At 48.6% G+C, this 22,286-nt stretch overlaps 1 protein-coding gene across 2 annotated transcripts in view; it reads left to right on the top strand.

The window, feature by feature from the left end:
* The window catches only part of LOC147698192 (RNA-binding protein 26-like), a 1,163,085-nt gene that overhangs the window by 713,483 nt on the left and 427,316 nt on the right, over positions 1–22,286 (top strand). For both annotated transcript variants that reach the window (XM_086934819.1, XM_086934820.1), the window contains one exon: positions 11,074–11,190. In XM_086934819.1, the coding sequence (XP_086790945.1) occupies positions 11,074–11,190 (117 nt within the window). The remainder of the gene's footprint in view (positions 1–11,073; positions 11,191–22,286) is intronic.

The raw sequence follows: 22,286 nt of genomic DNA on the forward strand, positions 1-22,286 counted from the left end.
GCATCAGGACAACTTGTCCGACCATGTCTTGATCTCGGAGGGCACTGCAAGACAGTTGCAGTGGTGGCTCATGGACCGCGATTAGATCAGCGGCAGATCCCTCTCCCTACCCCAACCGGAGCACGTAGTTGTGACGGACGCGTCCCTCCAGGGCTGGGGGGGCCACATGGGAGAGGCGGAGATCACAGGCCTCTGGTCTCCGGCAGAGTCCCGGCTCCACATCAACCTTCTGGAGCTGCGGGCAATCTGGCTTGCACTGAAGGCATTCCTCCCCTCTGTCCGGGGGAATGTAGTGCAGGTGTTCACGGACAACACCACCGCCAAGTGGTACTCCAAGAAACAGGGCGGGGTGGGGTCGAGAACCCTATGCCAGGAGACTCTTCGCCTCTGGCAGTGGCTGGAACATCAGTGCGTGACCCTGGTGGTTCAACACCTGGCAGGTTCCCTGAACGGCAGGGCGGACAAACTCAGCCGTCTGTGCATGATGGATCACGAATGGCGTCTGAACTCTGACTGGCGCAAGGCCTCTTTCAGCAGTGGGGAGAGCCTTGGTTCGATCTATTCACCACAGATGAGAATGCGCAATGTCATCAGTTCTGCACGTTGGAATTTCCAAGGCGGCACTCGCTCGGAGTCGCTTTTCGTCACGAGTGGAGCTGCGGTATGTTGTACGCCTTTCCGCCTATACCACTTCTGCCCAGAGTGCTGAAGATCAGACGCGACCAGGCCCTAGTTATCCTTGTGGCTCCGGACTGGGCACGAAGATACTGGTATCCCGAGATACTCAGCTGTCTGTCGATCCCCAGATTCGTCTGCCTCTTCAGGAGGACCTTCTGTCGCAGCAGCAGGGGACGGTCCTCCACCCAAACCTGTCCAGTCTCCACCTCCATGCTTGGAGATTGAGCAGCGACAGTTGAGGCCATTTGACTTGCCTCCTGAAGTTTGTAATGTGATTCTGGCAGCCAGGCGTCCCTCCACAACGTTGGTATACGCCTGCAGGTGGAACAGATTTGTGGCATGGTGCACAGCAAAGGCTGTGGATCCACTCTCTGCCCCCCTTTCTGAGGTTCTCCCCTCCTTCCTTCTCTTGCCCAGCAGGGCTCTGCTCTGGGCACTATCAAGGGCTACCTTTCCGCCTTCTTAAGGCTACCTGATCAGCCTTCTTAGTTCAAGTCCCCGATTGTAAATAAGTTCTTGAAGGGCATCACTCATATGTTCCCCCCCTTGTTCCTTTTGTGATTCCCCAGTTGGACTTAAACCTGGTTCTGACTTACCTGTTGTGTGCTCCTTTTGAGCCGCTTCATAACTGTCCTCTCCGTCTTCTTACGCTTAAGACTGCTTTCCTGGTTGCCAACACCTCTGCCAGGAGAGTGAGTGAGCTCCAGGCTCTTTCTTCCAAGCCTCCTTTCCTTTCTGTCCATCCGGACAAGGTTGTGCTGCGGACAAGACCCTCTTTCCTGCCCAAGGTAGTCACAGCCTTCCACATCGGGTAGTCCATATCCTTGCCCACCTTCTTTCCGCCTCCGCATCCCTCTAAAGAGGAAGAGCGGCTCCACTGTCTGGACCCAAAAAGTGCGCTCTCATACTATCTGGACCGCACGCTAGTTCCGGGTGGATGACCAACTCTTTGTTGGTTACATGGGTGCAAAGAAGGGACGGGCGGTCCACAAACGGATCATCTCTCGGTGGGTCGTGTTGTGTATCAAGGCATGCTACTCTTTGGCTAAGAAGGAGCCTCCTGTTGGGCTGAGGGCCCATTCCACTCGGGCCACAGCAGCTACTACTGCCCTGGGCCTGGGAGTCCCCTTGCAGGGCATCTGTCAGGCAGCTACGAGGGCCTCGCTGCACTACTGCCTGGACAGCCAAGTCCGGAGGGATGGCTTCTTTTGCCGTTCCGTCCTCCAGGACTTTCTGGTGTGGTTATTGGTTCGCAGACCCACCACCGGGTTTGGTATTGCTGGGGTATCTATTCTAAGGTAAGAAATCTAATACTAACCTGTTTCTTTCAGATACACAAGATACTTGCCTTCGGTAACGATATATCTGTAGGAAACAGTAGTTAGTATTAGATTCCTTACCGCCCCACCCATCCTCCCCGTTCTGCGAACCGATATATAGGGTTAAGATCATCCCGTTTCAGGGCCCTTGTTGCATGGCACCAGTGTTGGTTTTTATCATGGCTCTGCGTTTCTAGCGCGGAAAAGCTGTGTATAAGAACTGACGTCCGCGCGCGAGGGCGGCGTCATCCAGCCGCCAACAATGCTGACGATGGATGCGGAGCCGCAGACAACGCCTACCGACGTGCAAGGGTACTGCTACGCAAAAGTTTCCGGATCCAGTCTGAAGCCTGGGGACATTCTAAGGTACGGAATCTAATACGAACTACTGTTTCTTACAGATATATCGTTACCAAAGGTAAGTAACTTGTGCAACAAGAATAGTACCAACATAAGTGGATGCAATTTGTACTGCTAAACAATAGAGAGCGCCTGTATCCAGTTTAGTAGGAATACCCGCAATATTTACAGAAATCAGGGTCAATAACCCACCCTTCGCCCTCCCCATAGTTGAGGCTATTGCTGGGAGAAAATAAACAGTATAACCATCTAGGCATAACAAGTTCTCAGTATCCCATGTTTCCTGCAGCCCGATGAGGTCTGCTTCACATAAAAAATGTTTCCATATAACATCATCTAATTTATTTTTTAGGCCCTCAAAATTCCAGGTAAGAATCTTCGTACCCTCATTAATCTCAGTAGGGACTACCCTTTCATCAGTAGAGGTGCCTAACGCTGGGGTTTCCTTTATATGAACCATACCCCTGTGCGTAGCAATTTTTGGTGATCCTGGTGTGGCTAGTTAATCAATCTCTTCCAGGCTTGTAAATACCTCCAATCTGTTTTGGGTGGGTACAGTAAAATCATAAGGACCCTGAGCCTGTGTTAAGTGTAAGCGTTCAGTCCTTCCACTTGGCATTGGTAGCATATTTCGATTAAAAAAAAAACTAAGGGGACAATGCTAATGCCATCCTCGCTGAAGTGCCTGGTTCCAGCCCTATTCTGAATCAATTTGACTATCTGCGGAGACCCAAAATTCAATATCACACAGTCCCCTCTACTGGTTTTGACGGAGTTCCCTACCCAGGGAATCCTGCGAGTCATTTTAAATTCTTTAAATAAACGACTACCTAGTCCTGTCAAGTTATCTAAATGGTGAAGAGCCTTGTTTCTAAGAGAAACCCAATGTTCCTACACACCACTCTGCAGGGGGGGAACATTTGTCAAAAGGACGATGTAAGTGGTCGCCTCAGGGGGTAGATTTAACCTATCTGCTCTGTGTTGGTGTGGGTGGTCATCCCGGCCCAGGACATTATTTGTGTCACTTGCTAAGATCATTCCTTAACCTTTTGTTAAAGTGTGGAGCATGCTTGTAACCTGTATTAACTGAGAGGGCTTGGATGGTAGCAGTACTGCCCACATCAACCAAAATTGGAATTTGGTTTGACATGGCCCCCGAAATCCTAGTCGAGGTGATAGACACGCTAGGCCCTCCGTTCGATGGATTACATACAGAGGAAAAACCTGATTCTCAATTTTGCTCAACCTGGAATCGATATCGGAGAGTTTGGAGGAAATAGGTTTCAGTAATTCCAATAATTTCTCCTCAAGCTTAACTACAATTCGGTTTTCCAGATCGCAGAACACCTGCTCAGACCATGCCTGTGAGCTAGTACCCACCAAACTAGGTGTACTAGAGATTTACTGAAATGCCTTCACCTAAGACTCCAGAGTTTGACATTTAGAAAACGACCTTGCTTGTTTTTGAGCGTGCTTCGATAAAACTGCACCCTCCTAATCAGCACAATTGCGGAGTATGTGCCTTGCTTTCAAGATTAAAAACTCCTTCCTCGTTCACTTTACCTAGGTAGTTGGTGCTGTGTGCCATACAAATGCATAAAAATAAGTAAACTCTTATTGTAAACTTTTTTTGTTTGCTGTTTTCCTTACTTTTTTAAGCGAAAGAGATTGACAAAGTAGATTTACGAAGCACAAAGCAACACGTTGTCTAGTCTGACTATCCATTACATACACACTTGTTTAAGCGCATATGCCTTGTGTATTATTTTTTCTGTGTATGGTTCCTTATTGTTAGTTTGTTTTTGCTCTAATATGCCTTTGTACGATTTAAAAGCACAGTAAGAGTCTAAGCATTCTTCTCTTTATGGCTTTCTCACTGCTGGTTATGTCTGATTTTTCTAATACTAACTGTGTAGGGCTTAGTTGATTTTGTGCATGCATTTCTGAAATATAACTCAGTTCTGCTCTCCTCTAAACCCTATACATGCATTTCTGGATTATTTTCTGACATTTTTGCAGCAGCCCTGAGTTGCATGTCAAAATATAAGTTCATTTGATATGGGCAGTTTTGGCTGGAGGACTTTTATTGAATCTACCACTGCAGGTCCCACCTAACCACACAATATGACCGCTCCTTGACACCTCACAACAAGAACCATAAAAGGGATGATTTTGACAAAGTCTGCCCCAACAGATTTTCCAATATCTCCCTCAGACCTATGCCAGCTGAGACAAATAAACAATCGAAAATATCAGAATGCGAAACTTTGTGTGGCTGCCAGCTTAGTGGACTGGAATCGTAAAAAAGTACCTTAAGGAAGCTGCCAATGTACTGGAAAACATTAACTGCCCACCTATCTTTCGCACTGCTAAGAGCTGGCAACACAATGACTCACTGTCTTATTTGTGGTCATAATGTACAACATAGACACTTTTCACATAGGTTTGGTAAACAAGCTACAGGCCATACATGGAGTAGCTTGGTGCCAAGGTAGGCAAGTGCTTCAGTGTCCCACATAGGGTTAATAAGTGCCATATACATTCTACAATAAAACTATTTTAAGTTTTTTCCAATGTCTCATTAGAACACTTTCAGTAGTTTCTAAAAAACATGTTCTTAAACTTTGAAATAGTCCATGTACCCCATATTTCACATATACATTCACTTGCCTTTTTGAAGGAGCCATTTACAACCACTGCATTTCACCATTTATGGTTGTTGTTTTTGCAGTGTAGTCAACTAAATCTGTTTATCCTATAGAGACTTTTAGCCACAGATTCCTTAACTTAGAATTATCCCCATGCGTCAGACTGGATCCAGACATTTTTCTTGAGCAGCACCTCTGTGCAGCAGACGTTTGTGGTGCCTATATAGGCACTACACAGGCGCGATGACGTCAGTTATTTTCTTTCCGTACCATCCAGCACAGATCTTTTTGACAAAGCTTTTTTTCAGCATTTGATGTGGCAAGGATGTCTTTGAAGAAGGCCAGCTTCAAGCCCTACGGTGCCCGTCACTGCCAGATGTTGGTGACCACCCTGCATCTTTTGTGCTTCTCGAATGGGACCACGACCAGAAGGCTGTCTGCAGTGCCATGCACCCAAAGGTCTGGAGGGAGTGATCCCTTGAGCTTATGGCCGCAGACATGCAACAGCATGGGGATCGAGGCCCCAGGCGAGATGAGGGTCCTGGGAAAGGTCCCAGAGCCTGATGTCATCATCATGCCACTAGAAATGTAGAGAATTTGGGCAGAGAGACCTGTCCTGGAATGAAAGAACGCAGAGCATGATATGCAGCCTTGACTTCACCTCGTCCATCGGCCTACAATACAAGGGAATGTCACCACGGAGGCCTGCTCCACGGGTGATCCAGCGCCTCGGTTGGCTCCGTGCTTCCCTGACTTTCCGGGAGCCGGAGCTCCCCCTCCCAGTTTAAAGAATTTTATGAGGCCATGTGTAGGAAGGTGGCTCTGTATATGTTATACCAAAATGAGGTATAGTGTGTATAGAGTCTAGTGGAACCCCATAGGTTGGAAGAGGTAAAAGTAGGTAGCACCTTACTCTCTATTTGTGGAAGTGTGGGCGAGCATTAAGGCTTTATCAGAGGGCAATGTTAAGCATTTGTTGTAGACAAAAAAAGACCCTGACCCTGTGGAAGCAAGCCCTGCTCCAGGATATTTATTCCGCTTCCTCCTCGCGCTCGGTGCCCTACAGTAGCTCTCCCCAGTGAGGCAACTGGGGCTGCGAGCTGCGTGGTGAATAGTAGTAACCTGTTTAACTGGGAAAGTGTATTTACTTTTTAAAATTTCACCTGATCGTTTATAATTGTGAATTGATTTTATTGACTCTGTTCTACTTGGGGGCTCATCAGAATTAAGGGGAAAATCCTAAATAGGCACTCTGACACTGCTGACACACTACACAAGCCTCTTTTCGGCACTGCCGCCTCGCCGATTCCCGACGACGGCGGGCGCCATCTTGAGGGAGGCAGGGAGAGCGCTCTAGTCGCGCCATACTCCCACCCCCTTTTCTCCCTATATCATGTGTAGACCAGCCAGACGGCGCAGCGGGCTGGCGCAGCGGGCGCGCCGGTCGCGCGCCGAAACCGCGCCTAAGCCAAGCCCGTCCGCGACCGGATCGCGCTGGGCGCAGGGCACGCTGTCGGTCTAAAACCCGTTATCTGGTATGACAACATTCATTTACTGTCCCTACGCCCTCCACCCGCCCCCCACGGTCGCGCCTGCCCCCATATTGACCCCTCTTTCAGCCCCCTGTTATGTCCTTGCTGTAAATGGACTCCCCTTACACCTACAAATGGCGTCGACGACATGCACGCCCCTCCAAAGACCCGCCCCACCCTCTTCAAGGGAGGTCTGGTAAATGCCAGGTCTTTAGCCTGCCACTGCCAAGATGTACACGACTTAATATTAAACCAAGAGCTGGATGCCTTGTTCATTACGGAAAGTTGGCTTAACGATTCCTCCAACCCTGACCTTGCTATAGCCCTCCCCCCAGGTTACACTATCTTTAGGAGGGACAGACCCTCAGGCCGAGGCGGTGGGATAGCATTAATAATCAAGGATACATTTCCTTGCCATGCATTCGACCTATACCATCTTAAAGACGCTGAAAGCCTGGGCTTCTCAATTAAAATTACTCCATCGTTCTCTCTCTCGGCTGGACTTCTCTACCGTCCTCCTGGCAACCCCTCCTCTTTCCTCAACTCCTTGGATGAGGCCCTCGGCGCACCTATGTTACAATATTCTAATTTCATGCTCCTTGGCGATATGAATTTACACATGGAATCATCCACTGATCCCCACACCATCTCCTTTTTACAGTCCCTGAACATCTTTGGACTTTTCCAACTTATCAATATGGCCACCCATAATGCTGGACATACCATTGATGGCATCTGTTCTAATATTCCTACCCTTTCCACCTCCCCTCCATTGCCCTTAATCTGGACCGATCATTTTTTCATCCCCTTTGACATCACGACACCCATTGCCCCCCTATCCAACCTTAGACATACCCAAGCCGTCTTCACAGTCAATTGGAAGAAGGTGGCTGAACGTATACAGCTTGAGCCAAAACCACTGCCCCTACCCCCCGCGTTAACTGGAGATGTCGAAGTTGACTCATGCAACTTCCACACCTGGATGCACCAAATAGTTGCGGTTAACTCTGAACCCAAAAACAACCAAGGAAAGGGACCCAAGAAGAAAAAAAAACCCAATGCCCCATGGTACACCAAGACCTGGCAGATAGCCACCTCCAATGTCGGAGACTAGAAAGACACTGGAGACAAACATATGACACGGCCTCCAAAGCTCGCTATGTTCAACAGAGAAAAGTATATCTCTCTGACATCAAAGCAGCTAAAAAAGACTATTTCACTAATCTCATAATGGAAGCGCGCCAAAACCAAAAAACCATCTTCACTATAGTTAAGTCCTTCACCCACCCAAAAGCTCTTACCGTTGACATACCTCCGTCAGAGAGTCTCTGCAACCAAATTGCAGACTACTTTGTTGATAAAATTGTCAACATTCAGAAAGACTTTCCTCCACCTCCGACGACCATCACACAAGTCACAGTCAATTACCCCCTTCCCTCCAGTTTTAAACCAGTATCCTTGCAACAGACAAGCAAGGCAATTCGCGCCTGTAAATCAGGAGCACCTACAGACTCCTGCCCCCCTATCATCCTCCACCATCTGATTGATACAGTCAATCCCCACATTAATGGAATCATTAATGAATCCTTTGAATCCGGAATTGTACCTGCCGAATGGAAGAAGGCTACTGTCAAACCTCTGTTGAAAAAACAGAACAAACCATCCACAGATTTGACTAATATGCGGCCCATCTCCTTACTTCCTTTCCTGGGCAAAGTCACGGAGCATTTAGTGCACGAGGAGCTTAAAACCTTCACAGAAGCCCATAACATCTTGCACCCACAGCAATTGGGCTTCCGCTCCGGTCACTCGACCGAAACAGCTTTAATCGAGCTTGCTGATTCTATTAAATTCCTACAGGATGAGGGCAAGCAAGCTGTCCTCATCCTGTTGGATCTTACAGCGGCATTCGACACCATCTCGCATGTTATTTTAATCAATCGAATGCGAGAGATTGGCGTGACAGACTCAGCCCTGGCCTGGATTTCATCGTTCCTCTCAAATAGGTCCCAGACTGTGGCACTAGGACCACATCTTTCCAGCGAAAAGCCAATTACATCTGGAGTGCCCCAGGGGTCCATATTGAGCCCCCTATTTTTTAATATCTACATGGCACCCCTCTTAGCTGTGATAGAATCACATGGGATCCTGGTCACGTCCTACGCTGACGACACGCAATTGGTCGTCACCATTGACAAACAGCGTACGGACGCAGAGCTCCGCTTTAAAAACTGCCTCTCTGATGTCTTTGAATGGCTAAACACTAATCATCTTAGATGCAATAGCGCAAAGACAGAGATTATTCCAATAGGCAAAAATCCTTCTTTCTCTCCTAAAGATTGGTGGCCCACAGGATCCGAGGCCCCTCCTAGTGCAGTCACATCAGCCAGAAATCTGGGCGTACAATTTGACTCTTCCCTTACTTTTGACGACCACGTCAAGATCACTGCCGGTCGATGCTTTGGACTAATAAAATCTCTGAGGAAATTCTTTGATTTCCTCCCAATTGCAGCCAGAAAGTCAGTTGCGGTGGCCCTTTTACTTTCCCGACTCGACTACTGCAACGGCCTTATGGCCGGGGTGAAAAAATCTACCCTCAGGAAGTTGCAGAGCTTACAACATGCTGCAGCTCGACTGGTTCTACAACTCCCCAGAAGGTCATCTGCATCTGCAGCCCTGAATTCACTTCATTGGATGCCACTGCACAAAATAATCTTTTTCAAACTGCTTCTCACAGTCCATAAAACCATGCAAAACACAGGACCCCGTTACTTTGTAAATCGCTTCAAGCGCTACAACCCTTCGCGCTGCTTGAGATCTTCTGGGACAAACCTTGTTCAAATCCCCAGATTTAAATACAAGACCAGAGGAGGAAAATCCTTTAATGTTCTGGCAGCTAAATCCTGGAACACATTACCCATCGACCTTAGAGCCATTAACAATGAGAACAACTTCAGGAAACTTCTCAAGACATGGGTCTACAAACTATCAGACTCCTCTGTCCTGGCTGCCATTTAGCTCTATCCTTCATTCACCACTTTTTCCTCAGTCATTCCTCCGCAACTCGCCCAGCGCCATGATGCTCCCCTGGGAGCGAACGCTTGCGCTTTACAAATACCCACAAAATATCAAATATCAAAACTTACCGCTGCACCCGCATTCCACAACCCGTGTCCAGTGGGTCCACCGGTCCTGAAGTTGTATCCCTAGTGGCCCGATATCCAAAGCATAGAGGGTTGTCGCCTCCAAGGCCCAGTCTTGACGACTGCAGCCTCTTCACGAAACCTCGGTCCCCTCGACCGTGACCTACCCAGAGGGAGAAAAGCAACATCCAAAGGCATTCCTGCATCCTCCTGCCCTGCACCCTGGTGACCAGATCCAACGATGCCCCATCGTCCCCTGGCATCTCAACCTTTTCCACTGTGAGCACCCTGCACATGGCTGCCCCTTTACCGCTGGCAGTGTGGTTTTTGTGCTGCCTTGGGCCCCATTTTGCACTTACCTTAAGTCCTTAAAATTGTCCTCCAAGGCGCTTTACCTTCCCATGAGCAGCCCCCAACCGACGTGCCCCTAATCTCCATAGACAAGCATTGGCTCCTTTGCAGTCTGCCCCAGGCCGCCCTAGTGCCACTGGTGGTGCACCTTGAGTGCTGAATTGAGAACCTTAGTTCAACCCTCCAAAGCTCAGTTACCAAAACAGTTTACTTACCTGCAAACTTAACACATCAATTTTCTCCATAAGATTGTATGGTGGGCTTTTCTCAGCATTTTTTTTCAAGTGTTGACCCGGTCATGTACTGCAATAACGTTACTTAGTGTCTTCAAATGAGATAACCTGCCTTCTGATGTACTGTGATGCCTATACTGTGTTATTAGTTTGTTTCACCCCAGCTACAAAATTAATTACAAAGTAACTAGAAAGTGAGATCAAGTAATTGCAAGTATTCTAAAGATCCTACAACCCATTTTCTACTGCAAAGTAACTTATATGCTTCTACAAAACCATTGCACACTGTAGCTGGAAAAATACTATTGTATTGAAAGTATCACTTACCTGCTACTGAGTAAATCCTGGTTCTAATAATAAAAATAACAAAGCTTGTTATACAAACAATTGGTCTGGATTCAGTCTGTTGAGGGTGTGACATAATTGTGTGCCTGAATGTGTACAACAAATGCTTAACACTATCCTCTGCTAAGCCTGACTGCTCAATCACACTACAACAAAAGAAAAAGAGAGTAAGGTATTATCTACTTTAGCCTTTTCTGTACCTCTGGGGATCCACTGGACTAAGTGAACACTATAACTTACTTTCGTATAGTATATACAGAGACAGCTTCCTACATTACCTAAACTGCTAGCAGTGTCTGCAGCTGCGCATGGCACACAGGAGCGAATCATGTAAAAAAAGGGGTACTTTCCTACATGCTTTAACTGATTTTTTTTGTCAAATGTTAATGGATTTGTGTGTTTCTGAACCTTAATTTTTTTTAAATTGCATCATCATGTTGAATATTTATCCACTTTGCCTCTAGGTATTGTCTACTTCTAAAGGCCTGACCAAGACTGTGTACAACCATGCAGCTTTAAAGGCATTGCAAAAATCACTGCCCGTTACAGTAGATGCAAGTGAAGCATTGAAAAAAAAGCAGGTACTTTATCAAACACGTGTTTATTGCTACCATAACTAAAATATGTAAGGCTAGTATCTGTAGGAAAATGTTAAGATTACATATGAAGATCTTGGTTTTCCAGTGTATATAATGGTGATTTTCACTCTGTATCCAGGTCCTCGCTTTTACAAGGTAAATGTGATAAAAATGTTTTACAGTGCACGTTTTATACTCTTTTTATTTAATCAATAGTTTTAAGAACAGTCAGTAGCCGCCGACGACATCGGAGAGGAGCATGAGTCTGTGCCTTACCTGTTTCTGCTGGGGGACTCTGTTTCTCGTAATCCTCCTGGGCATTACTGATGCCATTTAGGTGCGAAGCAGTCCAGTGGCCAGTGTAGTCGCCCTGACATTAGATAGGAGCCTTAGCTTGTGCCTTACCTGTTTCTGCTGAGGAACTCTGTTTCCTGTAATCCACCTGGGCATTTCCGATGCCATTTCGGTGCGTCGCAGTCCAACGGTGTGGACGCGCCCAGGCCAAGGGCCGGTCCATTCATGCCTGGGCCTAGGGTGTGCCCGTTCATGCCCGGAGGAGGCTTGGCTGGGCCCCTCTCTTGGTCTGTAGAGCCGTGATCCGAGGTGGAATCCAGTTCTGTGGGAATGCCATGGAGCAGCAGCCTCATTCTGGGAGCTGTCTATCAGCAAGAGCTCCTTGTCAGTCCTGTGGACACTTTCATTGCCACCCAAGAAGGTAGGAGGAGGAGTAGTGCCGGTTGAGTCTAAGCTCAAGGGGGGGGGGGGGCTGTATTTTTATGGTCGTACATAACATTGTGATTTTATTGGGAAAGCCTTCCCGATTTCTGGGGATTGAACTCTCGTTGCTATCACCCTCCATCAGGGGACTATGGGAAAACGCAATAGACGCATCAGCGCCACAAGGTACTACCATGGTTCTTTCCTTGTAAGAGCAATGGGGATTATTGAGAAGGAGATTGAGCTTGTCGCCAGCCGGTTGTCTCGCTCCCCACTCTCTGGCCAGTATCCCAGCCTACCCAGCACCTTAAGAGGCAGTACAGACCGGCCTGAAGAGCAGGTAGAACTAGTTTCAGTCTCTTTGTTCCCCAGCTCTAGTACCATCGGAGCAGGGGCGAATGTAGGATCTGAACCAGGTGGAGAGGTGTTATCAGCCAAAGGGGTGGACTTAATCTCTTGCCCAGCCACTCGGAACACCCGTGACATGGGTGTGGAGCTCAACCCTATACCAAGGAGCACTCTGGTGGAGAGAGAGCCTGGTACTGGGCTGAGCAAGGGAGTTAAAAGGAAAGGCCCCTTGCCTAAGAGTAAAGCAAAACTTCTTAGGGCAGAGAGGTTGGCACAAACGTCAAATTACTACAGTATTAGAGCTTTCATAGATTCACATAACTGAATCTTTTCCCTGTCGTCAAGACGGGAGTTTCCGGTACATAAAAAGCAATGCATAGTAGTATAGCCAACTGAAAAGAGGCCTAGGCCCATTTCTCTTTTGCAACCCATAACCTTTATGTAAAAAAGGACCAAACTTTTCCCTTAGCCAATTGGAGCTCCTAACCCTCTAGAACCCTCCTGAGAGAACCTTCTGCCCCTCGGATTTTCTACTGGCACGTTGTGCTTGGGAGTCTCCTTTGAGCTTTGCTCAAACTCTGGATATCCAGCTTTATAGGAACAGGATTTCTATCTTTTTTCACTTGGATTTGAGATTACTGTGACCTGTTCTCATCTACATTCTGTAGAATGCATGGGAAAGAGAAGAAGGGTCTTTTTGGAGCCTGTGCCACCTGCTCTAAGAAAAGACTCTACAGTGATGACCCACATGAAGACTGCATTTACTGTCTTTTTCCGGACCACCAAGCCAAGGACTGCAAGGTATTTCGCACTTTCTCTAGCTAGACCCTTAGATATCGCGAGGGACGCCTTTTGGCTTCAGAAGATCAAGACCAGAAAGGAGCTGGTCTCTAGTGACAGTGACCAGTACACCTAGGAGATCTCAAAAAAGAACAAGATTTCCTCAGGCTCACTCCTCAGAGGAACGTCCTGAAAAAGCCCTAAAAAAGAACACTCATGGGTCTTCAGGGCGTAGTCCTTCAAAATCTCCTCAGCCGAAACAAAAGGGAGAGCAAAGGACACACTTCTAAAGAGAAGGTTTCCAAGAGGGCCTCTTCTGAGCCTTCAAAGACCCCACCTTTGGTCCAAGAATCCTTCAGGAATTCATCCTCTAGTATTCCTGAGGAGAAAAGCTAAAAATCTGCATCGTCGACGATTCCGTCGACGAGAGTGTCGACAAAGAAATCATAGTCTACGACGACGACCACAGAGGAACAGAAGGTGCCATTGATTGTTATAGTGTCGACGGCGTCAGCGTTGATGGGAGCGTCAACGCTGGTAACATCGACAACGACATAGGCTATGGCAGCGATGACGACGACCATGTCGACGACGGGATCGTCGGCAGTGATGACGACGGGGTGACTATTACTATGTCGTCGGCAAGGAATGGTTCTGGCGCAGTGTCGACGACCGCTACAACATCGTCGATGGTAGTGTCTACGGCGATCTTGTCGACAAGAGAAACACCAGAAAAACAAAGGAAGAAGATTACACCAGCAGTGACTTCTCCAAGCAAGATTACTCCTCTTGATCCATTGCACCTTTTCGAAGAGGAAGAGTCTGATGAAGAGGAGGATGAGAGGCCTTTTGGGTATGCCAGTAGCCCATCACAACTCCGCGTGAAATGTCAAGAGGATGAGCATGAAGAGGGTTATGAAGAATATCACGGCCTCTCACAGCATCATTACCATCAAGGGCCTCCGGAATAGATGGTTGCTATGCCATCCTCCATGATGATGGACCTACAGTTCATGTTGGCAGATTATAAGACAAGGTTTCCTCCGTCAGTAGTCCCTCAGTAAGTTCCTCCTACATGTCCCCGTCTATTCCGGCTACTCCAGTCCGCAGCAGAGAATCGCTGCTGGACACTACTCCACAAACACCTCAGGTCCAACATCACCAGGATCTGGTTACCACGGATGAGGACGACCATGAAGGGGAGCCAACGGAGCCCAACAAAGAATGGGATGACTATCTAATCCCATCTCCGGCATCACCCACACAACAGCCAGCGGATTCTCCACCAGTGGATATTGGTGGATTCCACAACTTGATAGAGAGAGCTGCGAAAAGGTTTCAACTGCCTATGAAGAAAACTCAGGCAGAATGATTTCTTTATGACTTTAAGGAGCCTTATCATCAATCAGTCCATACCAATCATAGACCATGTATGGAAAGAAGGCTTGCAGGTGATGACAACCCCAGCAACAGTTACACCTGTGCTCGCTAGGTTGGACAAAAAGTATAAGGTGCCCTCGGACGCACCAGCCTGTTTGCTGGGCCATCCTAAACCGGACTCTATAATTTAGCAGGCAGCGCAACAAAAATCAAAGAACCCGTCAGTGCCTATTTCTGCGCGTCCGGACAGGGAGGGAGGCGTTTGGACAACGCAAGAAAAAGATTCTCCTCGATGTTGGCTCTCCTAGTCGGAGCAGCTAATGCCCTTGCCATTCTGGGCAGATATGACAGGCAGATGTGGAGCGATATAGCACCATATGTTGACTTCCTTCCGGAAGACAGTAGACTGGAGGTGAGGAAGGTTCTGCAAGAAGGTGAGAGGACTTCAGCCGAAGTCATCGATTGTGCTATGGACAGAGCTACCACAGCCTTTCGCTCCCTAGGGGGAGCAGCAGTTTTAGGCGCCAGGGTTGGCTGAGTGCCACTTCCTTTAGACCGGAGGTCCAAAGTAAGATTCTGGATCTGCCATTTGACGGGGAGGATTTGTTTGGGCGTCTGTTAGATGAAACCCTTCTAAGTATAAAGAAGGACATGGATACGGCGAAGCCCTTGGATTCGCTGCAGTATTGAAAGATGCCCTTTTGAGGCGCCCGAGGAAGAGGACAACCATCTTATAGAGGTGGATACCAACAAGGAAGATACACCTCCTATTCTACCTCATCACAGCACTACCGGCAACAGTACGGACAGAGACAGTCTGGAAGCTACTCTAAATCCGCTCCCAGAGGACGAGGAGGTCGTCCAGGTAAAGACCGCAAAGACAATGACAACCTTCGTTGTCCGGATTCTTATGCTCCTACCCCTCCAAATGTTCCCCTGGGTGGAAGAGTAACTCACTTTTTACATCAGTGGCAGAGGATAACATCGGACAAATGGGTCCTCCACATAATAAGATTCGGACAAACTCTAAACTTTCTACACTTCCCTCCTCCCACACCACCTACACATCAAGAAGTCAAACATCTATCTCAGATGCGTCAGGAGATACGGGCAATGCTCCGAAAGGGAGCAATAGAAACGGTACCGAACTCCCAAAGAGGGAAAGGATTTTAGTCCTGTTTCTTCTTGATCTGGAAGAATGCTCTTAAGTGGCGTCTGATCCTGGACCCAAGGTCTCTAAATGCCTACCTCAAAAAACAGTCTTTCAGAATGGTGACCCTCCAAGATAATCTGCTATTCTTAAACCCAGGATATCAAATGACCTCCCTAGATTTACAGGATGCATATTTTCATCTCCCCATCCATCCTTCCCACAGAAGGTATCTTTGCTTTACAGTGGGCTGGGACCATTACCAGTGCAGAGTGCTACTGTTCAATCAATCAATCAAGGCATTTATAGAGCGCACTACTCACCCGGAGGGTCCCAATGCGCTTGGGGGGGGGGGGGGGTACCGCTACTGCTCTAACAGCCAGGTCTTGAGCTTCTTCCTGAAGGAGAGGTGGTCTTGGGTCAGGCGATGGTCGGTCGGGAGGGTGTTCCAGGTCTTGGCGGCCAGGTAGGAGAAGGACCTTCCTCCTGTTCTCGCTCTTCGGATGCGGGGGACGGCGGCGAGGGCGTGGTTGGTCGATCGGAGGTGACGTTTGGGAGCGTAGAAGTTGAGGCGGTTGTTGAGGTAGCTCGGGCCTTGGTTGTGTAGGGCTTTGTGTGCGTGGGTTAGGAGGCGGAAGGTGATTCTCTTGTTGACGGGGAGCCAGTGCAGGTCTCTCAGATGTCCGGAGATATGGCTGTTAGGGATCAAGTCTGCCCCGGGAATTTTAACAAAATGTCTGGCGCCGGCGGCAGCTTCTCTCCGAAGACAAAAACACCAAATATTCCAATACCTAGACAATTGGTTGATAAAGGCACCATCGGGGAAAGCGGCTCAAGATTCAACTTTGGCATGCATGGAGTGGTTTTCAGATCTGGGATGTGAAATGTAGAAAAATCGTCTCTTCAACCATCCAGAAGGATCACGTTTTTAGGTGAAATCCTAGACATGTCACAGAACAAGGCATTCCCATCCATTGAAAGACAATTGGGACTCGTATCTCTGGCCAAGGAGTTCAAGAGAAGAAAGTGTCGTTCAGTCCGAAAGTACAAATCTCTTCTGGGGACAATGTCTTCATGCATACCACTCTTTCCCCTTTGTCGATTAGGAATGCGTCCATTACAAGAGGCGTTAGATCTACAGTGGGGCCAAGCAAAGGGATCCTTTGAGGACAAAATCAACATCACGCATCCAATGTTGCAGGCGGTAACCTGGTGAACTCACAGAAGCAACATCTCGGTGGGTCTTTCCTTCCTTACCGAACCAGCTCCATTAGTGGTTACCACGGATGCCTCTCTGGAAGGATGGGGAGCAGTCCTCCAGGACTTACAGGTCAGCGGCCGATGGAAACAACAGGAGCAACACCTTCACATAAACCTATTGGAATTGAGGACATTGTTAGCCTTCCTGCCAAGAGTAGAAGGAAGATTGGTGTTAGTGCGGACAGACAACACGACCGCGATGCACTATATAAACAAAATGGGGGCATAAGATCACTCTCCCTGTCGAAAAAAGCTCAGAAGATATGGAAATGGGCTATAAGCCACAAAGTAACTCTAAAAGCCATACATCTTCCAGGGGAGCAAAACACGACAGCGAACACTCTCAGCAGGCAGAAGACAACCGGTCACGAGTGGGAACTCAATCAGGACATACTACTGAAAATCTTTGGCACATGGGGAATGCCGACAGTGGATCTGTTTGCCACAGCCCAGAAAAAGAAATGCCAATTCTTTGCAAGCTGGCATCACCAACGGGGATCGTGGGGGAATGCGTTTTCAATGGCATGTTCCGGCGTCTTTGCCTACGCTTTTCTGTCGATTCCCCTTCTGCCGCGAGTGCTCACAAAGATGAAGAAGGAACCGTGCAGGATGATACCGATAGCCCCTTGGTGGCCCAGGCAGCACTGGTTCACGAAACTGCTCCTTTTTTATCAGAAACAGAACCAATACGTCTACAGCCGATACCAGCACTGTTGACTATGGCTCAGGGACAGGTGCGGCATCCAGACCTGACATCACAGCAATTAACGGCCTGGCTCCTGAATACAGAGAATTTCATCACTTAAACATTCCGGCAGAATGCAGAGAGATCCTGGCAAAAGCAAGGGCTGAAAGCACTAATAAAACATATAAGATGAAATGGAAAAGATTCTGCTTGTGGTGTCAGGAGAACGACTTGTATCTTCTGCGGGCAGAGGTACATCAGATCATCCCATATTTACAATGGCTGGCAAAGTCAGGTTTGGCCCATAAAGTGCATCTAGCGGCGAACTCTAGATACAGGAGGAACTCATCGGGTCCGTCTCTGTGGTCGGAAAGGATTGTGAAACAATTCATGAAGGGGTTGTTTAGAGCTTACCCAGCTATCAGGCCTCCACCTCCACTATGGCAGCTGAACATTGTTTTATCACAATTGATGAAACCACCATTTGAGCCTATTCACAGAACTGATCTAAAATTCCTATCCTGGAAGTTGGCTCTATTATTAGCTCTAACATCAGCCAGGAGAGTAGGAGAGATACAGGCACTTACAACGCAAGAACCCTTTCTGCAATTCAGAGAGGACAGGTTGGTGCTTAGAACAAATCCGAAATTTATACCGAAAGTACCTACGGATTTCCACTTGAATGAGCCATTGATCCTTAAAAGATTCTTTCCTCAACCATCTACAGCTGCAGAGAGGACTCTTCACACTCTGGACGTTCAGCGTTGTCTGAAATTGTATTTGTGAAGAACAAGATCTTTCAGAAAATCTACACAATATTTTGTGGCTTTTAGTGCCCCTAGGAAAGGGTTCCCCGTGTCAAAACGGCGAATTGCACGATGGATTTCAAACACCATTCAATTATCATCAGGCGGCGGGGAAGCCGTTGGGTGCATGTGTTCGTGAACATTCAACAAGGGCAGTGTCAACCTCTACTGCTCTGTTTTCTGGCGTCTCCATTCAGGACATCTGCAGGGAGGAGTACGCATACCTTTACCAGACATTACTGCCTAGACGCTAATGCAAGAGGCGATGTAGCAGTGGAGCAAGCTTAACTGAGGAACCTTTTTCCAGTAACGGTGAGCTCTCTTTTTCATCCCTCCTTCCTTTGTTGGTAAGAGAAGCACATTTTATTGTTGTATGCTGTCTGGTATATAATTTATGAATAATTTGTCTATGCATATTTATATACAGTTACTGCTCTGAGGGAATATCATGTGTTACCTATTTGGGAGAAGTAGTTGACAAAACAAAATGTGCTATGTTTTACTGCTCGCTATTCTGATTCAGGTATGTGAATCTATGAAAGCTCCAATACTGGAGTAAGAAAACAAGTTACTTACCTGTAACTGTAGTTCTCCAGTATTGGAAGCTTTCATAGATTCACATAGGCCCACCCTCCTCCCCTGAGGCTCACCTCAGATTAGGCAGAAAGGGTGTTATAGCACAAGTTCCCGAAAATCTGAGGGGCAGAAGGTTCTCTCAGGAGGGCTCTAGAGGGTGAGGAGCTCTGATTGGCTAAGGGAAAAGTTTGGTCCTTTCTTACATAACAAAGGTTATGGGTTGCAAAAGAGAAATGGGCCTAGGCCTCTTTTCAGTTGGCTATACTACTAAGCATTGCTTTTTATGTACCGGAGATCGAGTCTCCTGAGGATCGAGTCTCCTGAGGCGGAAAGCCGGGAGAAGTTCTTAATATTGTCTTTATTGTGATTTTAAAACCTTCAACTTGCTGCTACTTGCACTTTACACGCAGAGGGCGCCGTGTAGCGGATTTATCGCTCACGTGACCCCCTCCTGCCGGCAATCATCGCCGCTGGCCACGCCCACCTCCAGGCCACGCCCCCTTCCCGCCCTTCTTAAAGCGCTGGCTCACGAGCGCTCTGTTGGATCGAGTCTCCTGAGGCGGAAAGCCGGGAGAAGTTCTTAATATTGTGTTTATTGTGATTTTAAAACCTTCAACTTGCTGCTACTTGCACTTTACACGCAGAAGGCGCCGTGTAGCGGATTTATCGCTCACGTGACCCCCTCCTGCCGGCAATCATCGCCGCTGGCCACACCCACCTCCAGGCCACGCCCCCTTCCCGCCCTTGAGGCCACCTTTATTAATGTGCAATTTTAGAACGCGCAGCGGACGAGCGCAGCGGGCGCGCCTAAGGCAAGCCCGTCTGCGCCCGTCCGCGGCTGGACGGGGCCAGGGGCACGACACCATGCCAAAATCTTGTCTTACTCCTCCAAGGAACTTACGGCCCTCCAAGGCCATTGGCCACTTCCGGATCCCGTCCGTAGGCTAGTCACCTCACTGGGCCTTGTCCCCATCTCCCCTCCAATACCACGTCCCCTGCCGCGTGCTCCCCCGCCACCTTGTTCCTCCCCACTTGATCCTCACTCTACCACTCCGCCACTGTCTGTCCTCCTACTCAACACCAGGTCAGCGGTCAAGCACCACCATGAGCTGTTTGTCTTACTCGACTCAGAGAAACCTGACTTACTGCTCTTGACCGAAACCTGGTTTTGCGATTCCTCCCTCCCCGTTCTTCTGGCTACCCTACCCCCCTCCTACGTGGCCTTACGTGCTGACCGCCCGGCAGGCAGGGTTGGTGGTGGAGTGGCCCTAATCGCTCGGTCGGATTTGAACTTTCAATCACTTCCCTTTGCCCCCATCCCCCCACCGACTTTCTGGTAGTCCGTTCGCTCTTAGTCTCCCCCCCTATTACTTGCCTCCTAATGTACCGCCCTCCCCAGCCTTCGTCCTCATTTCTACCGGAATTTCAAGACCTGCTGGCCAACTTGGTGGTCAACTACGCCTCGGTCTTGGTGCTAGGGGACTTAAACTACTGGCCTTCAGACCCACATGAGTGTACGGCCTCAAAAGAATTCACAGAATCCCTTCTGTCCCTCAATTTTGTACCGCATATAACTGTCCCCACTCACTCTCACGGGCACATACTCGACCAGGTCTGGTCCCTCAACCTCCCAGTGGCCTCGGCGGCTGTTTCTCCCTGTCCCTGGTCCGATCATGCTCTCATCTCCCTTTCCATTTCCCGTGACCCGGTATCCAAAACCCCGCATGCCAAAAATACCTGGGCGCGGAATTGGAACAGACTGGACTTTCCCTCCTTGACCTCCCTGCTTCGAAACTCCACTCCCACCCTTTCTGGCTTATCATCTGCCTCTCAAGCCAATGCCATCAACACCTGGCTGGCTGGAGGCTGTGACTCAGCGGCTCCCTTACGTCGCATATCCATCCGTCGGCCTAAGGATTCCAACAGATGGTTTAACGACCACCTGAAAGAGCTTAAATTGAGCGTTCGACAGGCGGAGAGGCAATGGAGGAAAAATTACTGCCCCTTATCAAAAACCCACTTTCTAACATCACTGGCCAAATACAAAACTGCTATACTCGCCGCTAAAACCACCTACTTTTCAACTAAAATAATGTCTGCCGAAAATAAACTCAGGGAAATCTTTGGCATAGTGAATGACCTGGCATTCTCAGACCGAACCTCACCCCAAATTCCTCCTTCCCAGCTTCTTTGCGATCAACTCAACTCCTATTTCTTGGACAAAATCGCAACTATCAAGGCCAATATCCCACCACCCTCGTCTGCTTTTGTTGATCCTGTCTCCCCCACCGTTCAATGCCTTCTCACCTCCATTCCCCCCCTCACTCAGGAAACATTTCTGGAGATACTTCCCAAAGTGAAGTCGGGTTCCCCGGCAGATGTCTGCCCGGCGCGAATCCTGCAGCAAATCTACTCCTGCTGTCCCGAACCCCCCATCACCTTCCTCAACAACTCCCTAGCGCAGGGTGTAGTGACCCCTGTGCTAAAGGCAGCCTCCATTGTGCCCATCCTGAAGAAACCTGGCGCGGACCCTTCCATCTCGGCCAATTACCGCCCCATCTCCCTGCTGCCCTTTCTGGGCAAGGTGATGGAACGCCACGTCACCGCGGTACTGAGCGCCCACATTGAGGCTAATGGGGGACTGGCATCCCGCCAGGCCGGCTTCCGTCCCAGGCATTCGACTGAATCGGTGGTGGTCTCAGTTTTAGACAACCTCAGAAAGGGTATGGATGATAACAAATACCAGGCACTGGTCCTCCTCGATCTTTCCGCCGCCTTTGACACGGTGGACCATACCATCTTGCTCACCCGTGTCAAGGCGGCTGGAATCGGGGGTTCAGCTCTGGTTTGGCTCTCCTCCTTTCTGAGGGACCGCACCCAGGCGGTCCAGCTTGGAGACTTTACTACCACCCCTCTTCCTGTCACTTGTGGTGTTCCCCAGGGATCCTCTCTTTCTCCCTTACTTTTCAATCTTTACATCTTTCCTCTTATTTTCGCACTCCAACAGCTGGAGGTCACCGTGTATAATTACGCGGATGATCTCCAGCTTATCTTTGATCTGTCCTCCTCCGCCCTCTCTGTCTCTAATTTTCAGTCAACAATGACATTCCTCAGGGACTGGATGAACCACAATCACCTTAAGCTGAACCCTGACAAAACCGAACTGGTTCTCACCGGTGGTTCATCCAGCCCCTGGAACTCCCTCTTCTGGCCCTCCTCCTTTGGTTCCGCACCCTCCCCTTCAACCACAGTCAAAACACTGGGTGTAAAAATGAATAATCAGCTCACCCTCCATTCACAAATCAGCTCCGTGGTCTCCTCTTGTTTCCTCACTCTTCGAACTATCCGCTCTGTCTCCCGCTTCTTCTCCCCTCAGGCACTTAAGCTGATCATGGCC

The sequence above is a fragment of the Lissotriton vulgaris genome, chromosome 8 (genome assembly GCF_964263255.1).
Source record: "Lissotriton vulgaris chromosome 8, aLisVul1.2, whole genome shotgun sequence".
NCBI classification, from domain to species: domain Eukaryota; kingdom Metazoa; phylum Chordata; class Amphibia; order Caudata; family Salamandridae; genus Lissotriton; species Lissotriton vulgaris.